Source organism: Odontesthes bonariensis, chromosome 20 (genome assembly GCF_027942865.1).
Source record: "Odontesthes bonariensis isolate fOdoBon6 chromosome 20, fOdoBon6.hap1, whole genome shotgun sequence".
NCBI classification, from domain to species: domain Eukaryota; kingdom Metazoa; phylum Chordata; class Actinopteri; order Atheriniformes; family Atherinopsidae; genus Odontesthes; species Odontesthes bonariensis.
The window spans coordinates 9,588,070-9,601,151 of NC_134525.1; the positions used below are offsets into that span (position 1 = coordinate 9,588,070).

General features: G+C 45.0%; 1 protein-coding gene across 1 annotated transcript; it reads right to left on the reverse strand.

Moving 5' to 3' along the window:
• Positions 1 to 1,711: 1,711 nt before the first annotated feature.
• cdk13 (cyclin dependent kinase 13) lies at positions 1,712 to 12,829 on the reverse strand. The gene is made up of 14 exons (XM_075452310.1): positions 10,760 to 12,829; positions 9,928 to 10,494; positions 9,644 to 9,802; positions 9,405 to 9,544; positions 9,062 to 9,232; positions 8,157 to 8,346; positions 7,988 to 8,044; positions 7,803 to 7,904; positions 6,391 to 6,468; positions 5,879 to 5,995; positions 5,662 to 5,793; positions 5,373 to 5,569; positions 3,468 to 3,995; positions 1,712 to 3,131 (listed from the first exon to the last, which is right to left on the reverse strand). The coding sequence occupies exons 1-14, from the start codon at positions 11,905 to 11,907 to the stop codon at positions 2,470 to 2,472; spliced, it is 4,248 nt and encodes a 1,415-aa protein (XP_075308425.1). The 5' UTR covers positions 11,908 to 12,829; the 3' UTR covers positions 1,712 to 2,469.
• Positions 12,830 to 13,082: the final 253 nt, after the last annotated feature.

The window sequence follows — 13,082 nt, forward strand, 5'->3', positions numbered from 1 at the left end:
CAAGTTTGACATGAACGTTCAAGATCTTCTGAGGAGCATTTGCTGGGGTGCAGCTATTCAATCGACAGTGAGGGAAAACTGAAAGAAAATGATTCGTATGCCAGTTACACAAGTTTACTGAGTGGATGAGGCATTTGAATGAATGATATGATCTGCATGGGAGGGCCAGCGTCACGTCTGCTTTATTATTTAGTGAAGGGGTCTTCAACGTTTTTCAGGTCAGGGACCCCCAAACTGATGGAGAGTTGGAGCAGGGACCCCCCTACTATTTATATGGCATACAATTGTGTTTTATATTTAACGGGGCCTAGTGCCGTGTATAAACTAGCTACTCTGTTATTGTACATTCAATACTAAGCTATTCAAATAATACACAGGTTAATATATTCATGTTTTTATTTTAAACATGTGCAAGGTACAGGGTGGCCGTGCCACTGCCATTTATAAACAAACATCTTGCATACAACACTGAGCTATTCAAATAATCCTCAGATTTTAACTTTAAACATGCATGTAGATGGGACAATGAATCCTCAAACCATCTGTGGATGGCACACGTTTGCACACAATTTGAGAAAAAACTGTTTGAAAAAAAAAAAAAAAGAAATGTTAAAAATCGTCCAATCAACCAAAGATTTCGCGACCCCCCTGTTGTACCTCCGCGGACCCCCTGTTGAAGACCTGTGATTTAGAGCCATGTGATTAAAGAATAGGATTTCTTCATTTTTCAAACTGGATATAAGCCTAATTTGAGTTTTAAAAAGACCAAATTACTTACTCGATCTCGTGTTCTATCATCTTTTTAAATGTACTCAGTGTTGTTTCTACGATTGTCCAAATATTATGCTGCCAGTCTCACTGAAGGTGCCTTAAATTTTCAGCAATTCGTCATCCATGCTGTATTAATCAGACCAGCTGCCACCCACTCTATGAATTAGCTTTGCAGAATGGATCCCCTCTCCAGATAATCGCTTTTTCATCAATGGCGGCGTGATGTGTGTGAGATTCAGATGTGGATTTGATGAGTGAAACAAAGAGCAGATGTGTGTGGATTAAGTCTCACCGTTTGGCGTCTGTCAACGGTGTAACAAGTCATTTATTTCACCGCGAGGCTTAAGCTCAGTTAAGCATCGTCTCAATTTTAAAGGGCAGCGGAGGAGAAATCCTCACTTGAATTTATCTGAGTGCGACAACTTATTCAACAAAAGGTAAAGACGGCAAAACCGTCCGACATCCAGAAAAGTCTTATCAAAGCTGGCGTTTGGAGGGAGCAGGTTGTGTTCCATTAAAAAAAAAAAAAAGTTCACTGCTTGAAGATTGAATTCAGTGGAAGCTGCCAAATGCTGGAACGTTTTCTTTCTTCCCGAGTGTCACACCGCTCTCTGAGGATGTGCATTATGTCACCTGAAACCTGGCGAGAGCTGCTATCTCCTCCGCCACGTCTCCTCTGGTGAAGACTCACTACAAACAGCCCGTAAACGCGTCGATTTGCATTGTAAGCAGTTTGCCAAGCGAGCTCGTCTTGGTGCATCGCGTTCAAAGTGACAAGGTTTAGCGCCAACAAAGTTGCCAGGTCTGCGGGTTTTAAGTGTGCTGAAATAGAAAGCATTGTTGCTTGTGTGTTCAGGTTGACATGAGTGGTGAATCCCTGAAGCCACCTACAGGATGCTCAGTGGGGACATCTTCAACAATAACTTAACAGACAGGGATGCACTGTTTGCATTTCTTTAATAAACATTTGCCAAAGGAGGAGGGAAGGGAACAAATCATTTTAGTACAAAAAAAAAACAAAAACAAAGACATTTGTTTCCTTTCTGCACTCAGGTTAAGTCTGTTTTGTTTAGGATTTTCTTTCCCCAACACCTACTGCCAAAAAAAAAAGGCCTGTGAATTCAAAGTGAAAACAGCCTTTCTCCATGATACAAGAACCGATCTGCTGCAGTCATACAAGTGCTATCAATATCTCAATATAATCTTGGCCGTGACAAAAAAAAAAAAAAAAAAAAAGAAAAAAGGGAGGTCATATTCCTAAGTGTGCAGATATAGCACACCCATTTCCTTTCACAGCCAAAATTGTTTCCGCCTACTTAAATCAGTAGTGCAAAACATTAATACTACTGTGCCCTGGAGCATTACAGAAAGGCTAAGGTAGAGATTTAAAAATTTACTGGGCCTGATAATGTACAACCAAAGGAGAAAAAAAAAGAAAAGAAAAAGGTTTAATTTAAAAGACAGCAGAATAGATTACAAAAAAATACGAAAATGGTATGAGCAAGAAAAGCTCCTCCTGTGTTATTCAGCTGTCTTTCGGCAACATGTTCCAGACTGAGGAAAAACACAACGTATCAAACACATTTAAGTTATCTAAACTGAATGTGCATCTCCAGATTCACCTAATCTGGCCTAAAGAGGCTTCAGGTTCAAAACGGAGTCCTCTGGCCTTTTGTTGCATTAAACGTTTCCAGTTTTTCAGAAAGGCAGCCCTCGTCCCCTGATTGTTGCTGTGGAGGTCACATGTGGAACAAAGCCGAGGGGTAATGGTGGAGCTCCGACTTGAGACGGGGAGCCCCAGGGTTGTCCTGGTGGCGGACGAGGTACGCCATCCTTCCTCGCCATGGTGTGGTTGTACAGGTGGATAGCACCAGGATTGTGTTGTCCGTCCACGGGTAAAGGGCTGTGATTGTACTCAAATCGGTGGTCCTTATCCCCAGTGAACACCATACTGCTGGGTCCAGTCGCTGCTCCGGGGGGGAAAGGATCCGAGTGGGTGGAGGAGGTGGCGGCATGACCGGGCCCGCTAAACACTTCTCTCAGAGTGTGAGGCGGCAGGCCTCCACCCAACATGTGACCCATGTAGCTGTCCCCGAACCCTGCGGGAGCAAAAGGCGGAGGTGGCGGATGGCTGTATTCACCTCCGTATCCTGAACCCTCTGCAGGAGGGAGAGGTGGGTAGTCTGGCTCTGGGGGTCTCCCTCCATCGCCTCCACTCGCAGAAGCGATAGGGGGAGCGTGGACCGCGTTGGGTTCGGGCGGCGGCTGCCGGTAGTCCAGGTCAGCGTGTGGGGGTGGCTCCGGGGGCTCGGGCGGTCTCTGGTCGGGGGGCAGGATGGACACTCCACCTGCCTCAGACACTGAAAAACAAATCACAGAAAGATGCTGTAATTTACATGTTTTTCCCTCACGGATGTGATAACTGGCTTCTTTTTAAAGGGAATTTCTTTGGAGGAAATTACCTTTAGCATGAACATTGTGACAATTTTTGAGTTTATTGACGAATTATTTGATCATTTAAAAAGTTATTTTGTTTGTTTTCTTGATCTTTAACCTATTTACAAACTGTTTCTGGTTCAGCTTTAACATGAAAGTTTCATTAAATCGTTGAAGTATGCGATTTGTTTTACAACAATGTCCATTTTTGTTTTTATTATATTGGATCTGTTGGTAAAATGTGGTCAGAAATGCCTCACCTGGAGAGACTGGGCTTGGCTCTGGAGGCTGTTTGACCTCAGGAGGTAAAGGCGGCCCAGCAGCTACTGCTGCTGCTGCTGCTGCTGCTGCTGCTGCTGCTCCAGCTTCAGCAGGCTTGGTGCTCTCTGCTCCTTCTCCACCATCGCCTGGTTCCTGTCTCGGAGCCTGTTGAGCCTGCAGGAGCTGAGCAATCAGCATAGTCATGGCTGTCTGCGTGGCAGCTGCAGCGTCACCCTCCGTAATACTTGGTTGTGGGGGCGAAGGAGGCTTGGGCATTGGAGGTGTACGAGGTACTCCTGCTGGGGCGGCAGGTTGGGGGGGCTTGGCGGGTGCAGGCTGAGGAGGGGGCTCGGATGGGTCGGAGGGAGCTAAGGTTTTAGCTAGCTGCTGTAATGTCTCTTGGCTGACCTTTGTGCTCATAGACTGTACAAACTGAGTTGTGCTCCCTGCACTCTTGGGCTGGCCAAAAAAGTTCAGGAGGACTGCCAGCTGCTCCTGGGTGAACTGCGAGTTTGGACCCTTTGCATCTGCAACAAGTCAAAATGAACACAAGCATTTAAGATTCTACTTATCCTTGAAAATGCAAATCTGGGATGGCTTTAGGTCCCACAAGAATTAACTGTCTGATGCAGAGTAGAGCTGTTAACATGACAGAACCACATGACAAAGTGATTAAAGAAATATGAACCAGCAGAACAATCAGACGACACCATCAGTCAAAGGCTGTGTTCGAAAGCACATACTTCTCTTACTACTCATACTAACTTTAACTTTTTTTAAGTTCCCGAATGCATACTGGATACTGGATTCTCCGAAATGTTGGGTATGCATCATGAGGTTACTACTCATACTCAAACTACCCAAGATGCAACGTAACCTGACGTCGCCGATCGTCATTTCCTGTCAAAACGGCAGTTTCAAGCTAACTACAACGAGGGAAGGTTCACTTCCTGTTTTCAAAACAAAAGCACCAATTGTATCGTAATGGCTTTCCCTATGATAAAAGGCAACGGGTATTTTATTTTGTGAAAACAACCGGAAGTGCGTCCCTCACTGCGGCTAGCTTTAGTAGCACCGAATTCGTGGGAACAAAATTGTATATAGCCGGTATTTTGTCAGATTTTCAACACGTTGGGGATCTAAACGACTACTTTCTCACCTGAAAATGTTTCAAATGTTGCTAAAGTTTACAGAGTTTAGAGCTTAAGCGAAATCAGCTACAGGCCGGCTGATTTCGGCTCGGGCAGGAGCGAAATGCATTGTGGGTAAACGCTCTGCATACTGTGTGATTGATCAGTATGCCGTATGGAAGTATGTAGTATGTGGTTTCGAACACAGCCTAACTTTGTCACCAATCGAACAGGGTTCAAAGGTGAACTGGACTGCGTTCACTTCCGTTATTAACACTTTTACTTGCTCCAAACAGCTGGTTAACACTCTCTCTCTGTTTGTCATGTTGACTCAAGCTGAACACGGCCAGGCAGTCTCAATGTAAAAAGCGTGCCAATGTGAGAGTATTCATCACAGAAGACAAAATGGAAGCCTTGTTGTGAGACGGAATACAGCCGAATGGTCGTTTTATGTCAACCGTCTCGTTTTAATGATCCCTGTACATCCAGGAGTGATTTGAACCCCAACTGCATTATCTGAGTGTCTTAGTCTGACTTTGTACAACCTCAGTCAGACTAACGTGTTTATTTAGATTGTAAAAGGCCACGTAGTCATGCAAACGTGCCGAGTGAATCATTTCAGCTTCAGTATTTGAATCGATGCTCTCACCAGAAATGCATGTGGCGACTCATTTGTGTACATTTGCTGCTCTGGTTTTGGATGAGCTGCATCTCTTCCATTTAGATCACACCTATCCAAGCTAATAATGAAAGAAAGACAGCAGTAACACTCACCAAGCAGTGCAGAGGCTACTGCATTCTGTGCTTTGATACCTCCGGGGGCAGAGAAGCCCTGTGGAGTGTTACTACGGCTGTCGTCAAGGCCGAGCTCTTTGCGGGGCGCCTTCGGGGCCACCAGTTCCTCGGGCATCTGCTTCTGTCGTCGGCGTTTCTTGCTCCACAGCTCATGACAGTCCTGCCACAGTGGAAGACTGCAGAGACAGACATTGTTAAAGGGTGTAATCGTCACAGTTATCCGCCACAGGATCAATATGTTGGTGCAACACGGGGGAAAGAAACGCACTCTGGTGGAGGCATCTTGTCTGGATCCACGTCTTTAAGAAACTCGCTGCTCAGTGCTTGTTCGGCTGCGCAGCGTTTGCTGGGGTCCAAATTCAGCATGTGGTCGAAGAGGTCCAGGGCAGACGGTGGGATGCTGACGGGCAACAGAAGCCAAAAAACATTCATTAAACTACAGAAAGGCCGCGTTTCCTAAATACGACGGCATTTCATTTACTCACAAAGCAAACTCCTCCCGTAATCGTCTCCGGTATTGCTTCTTTGGTTTCATGGTGTTGAAGAAGGGAAGCTTTATCACATCTGGCCAGACGGCAGGACAGGGGCTGCCACATATCCGGCTGAAAGACACAAATCTGTTTGTTCCATCAACATGCAACAGAAAATCGCATCGCATGGGCTTCTATTAGCTCTCACTTCCTCTCTTCCTTTAATGCCATGAAACCATGGAAAAATAAACAGCGTCTCGCATACTTTGTACCCACAGAAGAAGAATCGAACTGTTAAAAACTTTCAGGTTTTTCCATCTGCAGAGGCGGCCCCGTCTCCACTAAATCAAATCGTTTAACCTTTTCTTCTGACAAGTACAGTCATAACAGAACAAATAGTGCCAGTCAATCAGAACCCGTCACCAGACTGTACGGCAATCTAGTTAACTGAGACTTTCAGACAGGAAATTAGCAGCAGTTTGCTTCCCGTTTAATACTCCTTCTCGATCTTTGTAGCCGACACTCACCTGATGAGCTCCAACTGCGCCAGCTCCTGGTTAGCTTGGAAGATGGGCTTCTTTGTGAACAGCTCTCCAAGAATGCATCTGAGAGACACAACAGGATTACATGAATACTTTAAAGGTGATAGAGAAAGGTTGAATGGGGCATTAATCCTTGTTTTGTGATGTGATATGTAGCCCAAACAAAATTGGTTGGGTCTGTAATGGCTCAGAACCTCCCTAAAAGGCTCTCTGAAACAGCTGTTACTATGCTGGGTTTAGAATGCTTCTTTTTCCCTTATTGGCGTCGTTTCAGAGCTTATCTGGCAACCTCATTATGAAATGCAGGTAGGTGTTGGCGCTATTCGGTTGCCGTTGCTTGATTGGCTGCCCTTGCTCTCACTGAAAACAGAGCTATAGAGTAATACACTGACTGAAAAGAAAGCTCATCAGAATCAGAATTCGTTTTATTGCCATTGTTAGTGAACAGTGTTCACTAACTAGGAATTTGCTGCGGCGTAAGGTGCAAACATGTAACATAGGATATAATAATAAAAAATAAAGAATAAAAATATATGAATATAAAATGTACAAGGTGTGTACAACAATACACAGTATCCAATATACAGAGCAACAACAGTGCAGCTTCATTAGTGCAATTTTAATGATGGTAAAGTGACTGGGGCAGGTTATGAGGTGATTATGAAGTGTTCATAAGTCCAACTGCAAGGGGGAAAAAACTGTTTTTGTGACGGGAGGTTCTGGTCCGAATGGACCGAAGCCTCCTGCCTGAGGGGAGTGGTGCAAATAGAGAAGGGTCAGCTGTGATCCGACCTGCTCGCCCCATAGTCCTGGAGACGTGCAGCCGATCACCTTCTCAGCGGAGCGCACAACTCGCTGCAGTCTGTGTCTGTCCCTGTCGGAACTGACCATCGACTGAGCTGCTTGGAATCGTGCAAGGTTTGTGAAACTGTACTCCGTGAAATGCGCAGAGCAAAGGAAAAGTCGGCAGTTGTATGTACAGGGGATGCTGTTAAAAATAAATAAAAGCCATTGATCACGAACATTGCTTTCCGGGGGAAGAAAATGTAACGATCGTAGTCCGCTTTCACAGCCTTGGAAGGCTGACCTGTTCCTGTTTCTCGCCGGGGCGTGTCTGAAACGGGGTGGCTGTGGACTTGGGTGGGGGGGGGGATTGCTGAAAAAGTGACGTCACTTTCTCACAAAAACGGATTGGGGGATATTCTGGGGGCTATTAAAAAAAGGGGAGTACTTGAAACAGAGGTTCTGACACTTGCTGGCACTTCGTGTGTACTCCCCACAGCGGGGAGACTCAGAACTAACACCAAAAACGTGAAAAAGATGATTTTGATTCTCTATCCCCTTTAAGTAATTATCATTAATGTGAGCAAATATGAAAATATCTGCCTCGCTCTTACCCGCAGCTCCACACATCAATAGCTGGCGTGTACCTCTCTTCTCCCAGGAGCAGCTCGGGGGGGCGATACCATAGTGTGATCACTTTGTTGGTGTAGGGTCGGCTGAAAAGCACCACAATAATAAATGATAACCCTTCTTATTGACTTGTTTCACAAGTGAGATACTTTTGTAAAAGTACACTTACCTCTCTTCAGAGTTATACAGCCGAGCAAGACCAAAGTCTGCAAGCTTTATTTGACCTCTGATCAGGAGAGAGAAACTAAACTGATTAAAGCCAGTTGGGAAACATCCTTCACAGTGAAATTAAACATGAAAGGACTGTTGGGTCCAGAAGAGAAAACCTGCATTCTCACTTGTTATTGAGTAGAATATTGGAGCACTTGATGTCTCTGTGCAGAAAGTTCTTCTTGTGGCAGTAATCCAGGCCCTCGAGCAACTGGCGCATGAAAGACTTTATGTGGTTCTCATTGAAATGGACGAGGCCCGACTCCAGCAAACCCATCAGATCATGATCCATGTACTCAAAGACCAGATAGAAAGCACCTAAAGCGAGAGGAAACAACGGTTAGGGAACAAAAAAAATTATTTTCAAACCACTACATCTCAAACGTAGGGCTGGGCAACAATTCAAATTTTTAATCTAATTACTCACATGATTTCCCTGATTAATTACGATTCATCGCATTTGTACGCAAAATCCAAAAATGAATTCAAAAGTAGTGTATAGCTTTTTGCATTTAGTTTTATTGTAAATGTGGTGCCATATGAATGAAAGTGCCATAACATTTGTTGTGCAAACACACTTTTAACATCAGCATCTTTCTGTAGTTTTTATGTAGAAGCCTCGCTCCACTGTCTGTTTCCTTGAATGACTTGCTGCTATCAGTTGTGTGTTTTGCCTTTAAGTGATATTTTAGACTGGAACTACTACGCTGAGAAGACAATTCAACTTGGCAGTGTTTACAGATGACTTTGGTTCTGTCGACTCCGCCGTCTGGAAGAACTTTAAAATGAAAATGGCCGAGTAAAAGTTCCGTACCCTTCTCCATGTTTGGTGAATCCGCCAATTACTTTCTTTTACGGTTTTAAAAAATAAAAGCCTGTGAGCAACAGACTTTTACAATAATAAACTAAATAATAAAACCTGCGCTAATGCGCAATAAAATATTTGTCGGCGTTAAATAATTAATGAGTTAACGCGATAATAACGAGTTAACTCGCCCAGCCCTACTCAAATGTAAAGAAAAACTTATGTCACCTTTATCATTTTTAAAATCCAGAGCGTCCTCCTTGTCTGTGACAATCTCCTTCATGTTTATGATGCTCTTGTGGTTGAGCTGTCGCAAAATTTTAATCTCTCTGATGGCTGTGATTGGGAAGCCCTCCTTTTCGTTGTCCAGTCGGACCTTCTTCAAAGCCACCATTTCAGCTATTAAAAAGCAAAGAAGGAAACAAGTTCATGAGCTGGTCTGAACCTAAAAATAGACTCTTTTACGTGTTTATATTGTGAATTTAGTCAATCATCATCCGTCTGCATGAATAACAGACAATAGATCCATGACAAAAATGTTGGAGAGTGCTAAATTCATCTTAAAACCTACCGGTGTCTTTGTCTTTAGCTTTGTACACTTGACCGTAGGTACCCTCTCCTGTGATGCCAATGATCTCAAACTTGTCCACACAACGTTTTCCCCAATCTATCTCAATTTCTTTGATCTCACCATACCTTGGTCCACAAATTCTGGGAATTACAAGAAAGCATTTCAAATGATGCAAAGTCAACACTCAGCCCGCAGCGGTGGACGAGCCTATTATTGAGACGCTGTGCATCGTAACATACTTGGGTCTTCGGCGAAGGGTTTGGGACTTTTTGTCCTCGGGTGGGCTGTGCGGGGAAGATGCGGCACCAGGAAGCTCAGGGGGCAGTGGCAAGTCGGTCAGAAGCTGGCGAGCCTTCTTCTCCGATTTCTTCTTTCCTGAGAGTACGCTGTCCTTCAAGCTGCAAAGAGTGAAGGAGAGAACACAAGAAAAAGTCTGCTCATAAACACTAAGCCATGCACAAAAATGCAACAACGGCAGGTTATAAAGTGGATGATAAACTCTGGAGGGGGCGTGCATCCATACCCTTCTCCTTTGTCCACGTGTTCAACAACTGTTTGGGGCAGCGGTAGTGATAGCAGAGTAGAGATAACTGGACCAGTGGCTTTTTCCTTTTCTTTGACCTGTCCAGGTGCTGGTGCTTTTCTCTTGTCCCGGTGTAAAGAGTCTTCTCTGCCTTTTCCATCTCGGTCCCTGCTGGTCTCGTGCTCCGTGGTCTTCTTGGACGACCTGTCGGTGGGAGACTGAGGCTGGCTCGACGGTGGGGTTCTGGGTCCCTTCTCTGGCTGAGGTGGAGAAGGAGGGCGCCCCTTCCTGGCTGCGTGATTCGACTTCGGGCTGGGCTGAGGAGCAGACGAGGGTCCCTTGGTTGGAGTCGAAGTGTTGCTAGAGTTCTTTGCCTTGGCAGCAGCTTCTGCAGCTTTAACTTTTTTTTGCTTACTGAGCTCAGCCGCGAGGCTGGTTTTGAACGTGAGCGTGCTCGGTGAGAGACTGGAGGGGCGGCTGCGGGAACGAGAGTGGCGATGGCGGCTGTGAGAACGCGAATGCCTTGTGGATGAATATGGGCTTCTGCTACGGGACCTAGCGGATCGCCTGTAGAGAAAACAAGGACGTCTCGTTAGAAAAAATTCACACAAATGTCAGAACTTTATGTGTGAGGTTTAGGTTATACAGACGATTTCAAACTAAAAAGTCATGAACACTGTTGCAGGGAATAAAAACAAATAAATCCATGCTTGAATGCTGTTGCACTAGGGTTTTGCACACTACTTAGACCATTATCCAACACATCTGGAGCACTGCTAGCTTATAACATAAAGTAGATCACAGCAATTAAAACTGCACTTTAAGAACTCACCTGACATCTGGACTTGGGCTCAGGGACTTCTTGTAAGGACTTCTTGATCTTCTGCGATTCCCATAAGGACTCGAGATAAACTCTCCTTGCTCGTAAGGACTGTGTCGGCCATAACTCGGTGACCGGCGCCAGTTTGCTGGGCTCACCGAGGATCGCTTCCTCTTATTACTCGAGTATGAGCTGGGTGACTTTGCCGCACCGTATGCCCCATACACATCTGCATCCCGGTTGTAGTATGTGGAACTGGGAGAAAGTCTTTTACTCCCATAAGTTGGACTTCTTCTAGATATAAGCTGGTTATAACCAGCAGGAGACTGGTAACTATAGGAATATGCTGTCCCATAGGGACTGTCTGCTTTAAAACCAGGACTTTTCCTGTACGCCCTGAGGTCTTCACGGTCGTCTCTATAAGACTGTGGAGCATCTCTGTATGCAGATGGGGGCTCTTTATCAGGTCTCGTTTTACTTCGGTGCCTTTTTGAGTCCTTTTTATCTGCAGATTGGGAGGACTGAGATGTAGATGTCTTTTTGCCATTTTTATCACTGCTCTTCGAAGTGTCTCTGTGATTTTTAGACACACTTAGGCTACCTCCACTCCTGACTTTTGAGGAGTCTCTCTCACGACTCTGGCGGTCCTTCTTCCTACCCAACTCCTTAACTTGCTTGTTCTTCTCAGGTGGTCCCCTTGTTTGTTCGTCCTTGCCGAGGCACACAGCTTCCCGGTCTCTCAGACGACCTCTGTCTGGGGATGCTGGTCCATTATAGTCCCCCAAGTCAACGTCGCTGAGTCGACCCACTGACAAACTGTCAACATGGGGCTCAAGTTTAGGAGAGGGGCTCCCAGAAAAACGCTCGGACTGCGAGCTCACGTCGTCATACTCAACTAAAGTCCGAAGTTCGAGCTCTTTTTCAAAAGCGCCTTTTCGGTCATTGCCGTGGTCTTCTGTTGTGCTGGAATGCCACACGTCTTTTTCCTTGGGTTGCCTGCGTTTCTTTTTCCTGGAAGCCGATGACCGCCGCTTCTCCCGGTGTTTATCTCGCTGAGCGGCACCGCTCCCAGGCTTACTACGCCTGTCCAGCCTGTTAGCATTTCGCGGTGCGGAGGGGCCACGACCCCGACCGTCGCGAAGCACCTCTGAATTGGGCATTTATCCTCCAAATAAAGGCTATAGCCAAGCTGAAAATAATAATATAGAGCCGTTTATCTACACTATTTCCCTTGTTGTGTCGTAGAACAAAACATTGGGCTAGCTGTGTAACAGGCTACTTAGCTGACGTTACATCAAATCCACAATTAGACAGCTTTAGCATAACAGAAGCTAGTAAGATTGTTTAAGACCAAGTAACTTAGTCTTGACGGTAATTCGTGACACTTGGTGTCAAAGGATACCGTCACTCTCAAATAATAATTCAGTGCCAAGTTAAAGAACCAGTCGATACTCAGCCATTGTACTCCAGAACGGACATCTCCCAAATTCGATAGCTAATGCTAGTCGGTTTAGCCAGCTAGTGGAGACTAGCTAACTGTTCACCTCCACAGTCGCATTCCATTTCATAGTGAATGCACAGGCCCAGAGTAGCTCCGAATTTAAAATTAAGTTCCTCTAAAATGTAACAGTCCGTACAAGCGTGTAAATCCATCCATCAGACAATGTTAAAGTCTAGGTAAAAGAAAACTCAGTCTTCTTCTCGCCTTCCATCACACTCCAATAACCAACAAGGAAGTGAATAGCACGCGAGTTCACCGCTAGCTAGTTAGCTAGCTAGCTTCCCGCTAGCAACGTTAGCCAGCTATCTTTCTTTTCTCCTTGCGTGGAGTTAAAGGCAACTCAGTCAATATGCAGGGAAAACAAAGCCATTCAAAGACTAGTCTGATTTAACGAATCCCACTGGGCCGCTCCTCCATCTATTCACAACATTACGAAAAAGTCACAGACGTCCTGCCGCGAAATATGGCTCAGAAATCACTTGAATTGATTTAAAAATATTATAACTTTGTTCGCGATGTGGCTAACGATACAGTTCGCCTGGGCCCAGGCAGCTTTCAAACTACAGGCCTCGTGCGTCGATGTGAACCAATAGTACCCGTATGCGTAATCCAGATCAGAGGCAACGTCACCACGAAGGGAAACCCTTTTACCCTCTATGTGGAACATCATGATACCAAAGATTAGAACATGCGACATTACTAAGAGTTACACTTTACAACATCCCGTAAACGTCATTTTAGATATTTAGATAAAGTATTTCACTCATTAACAAAGAAACTACTCAGATATAGTACATATGGATATAGTTTGTATGAAATAAAAGATGACATAGT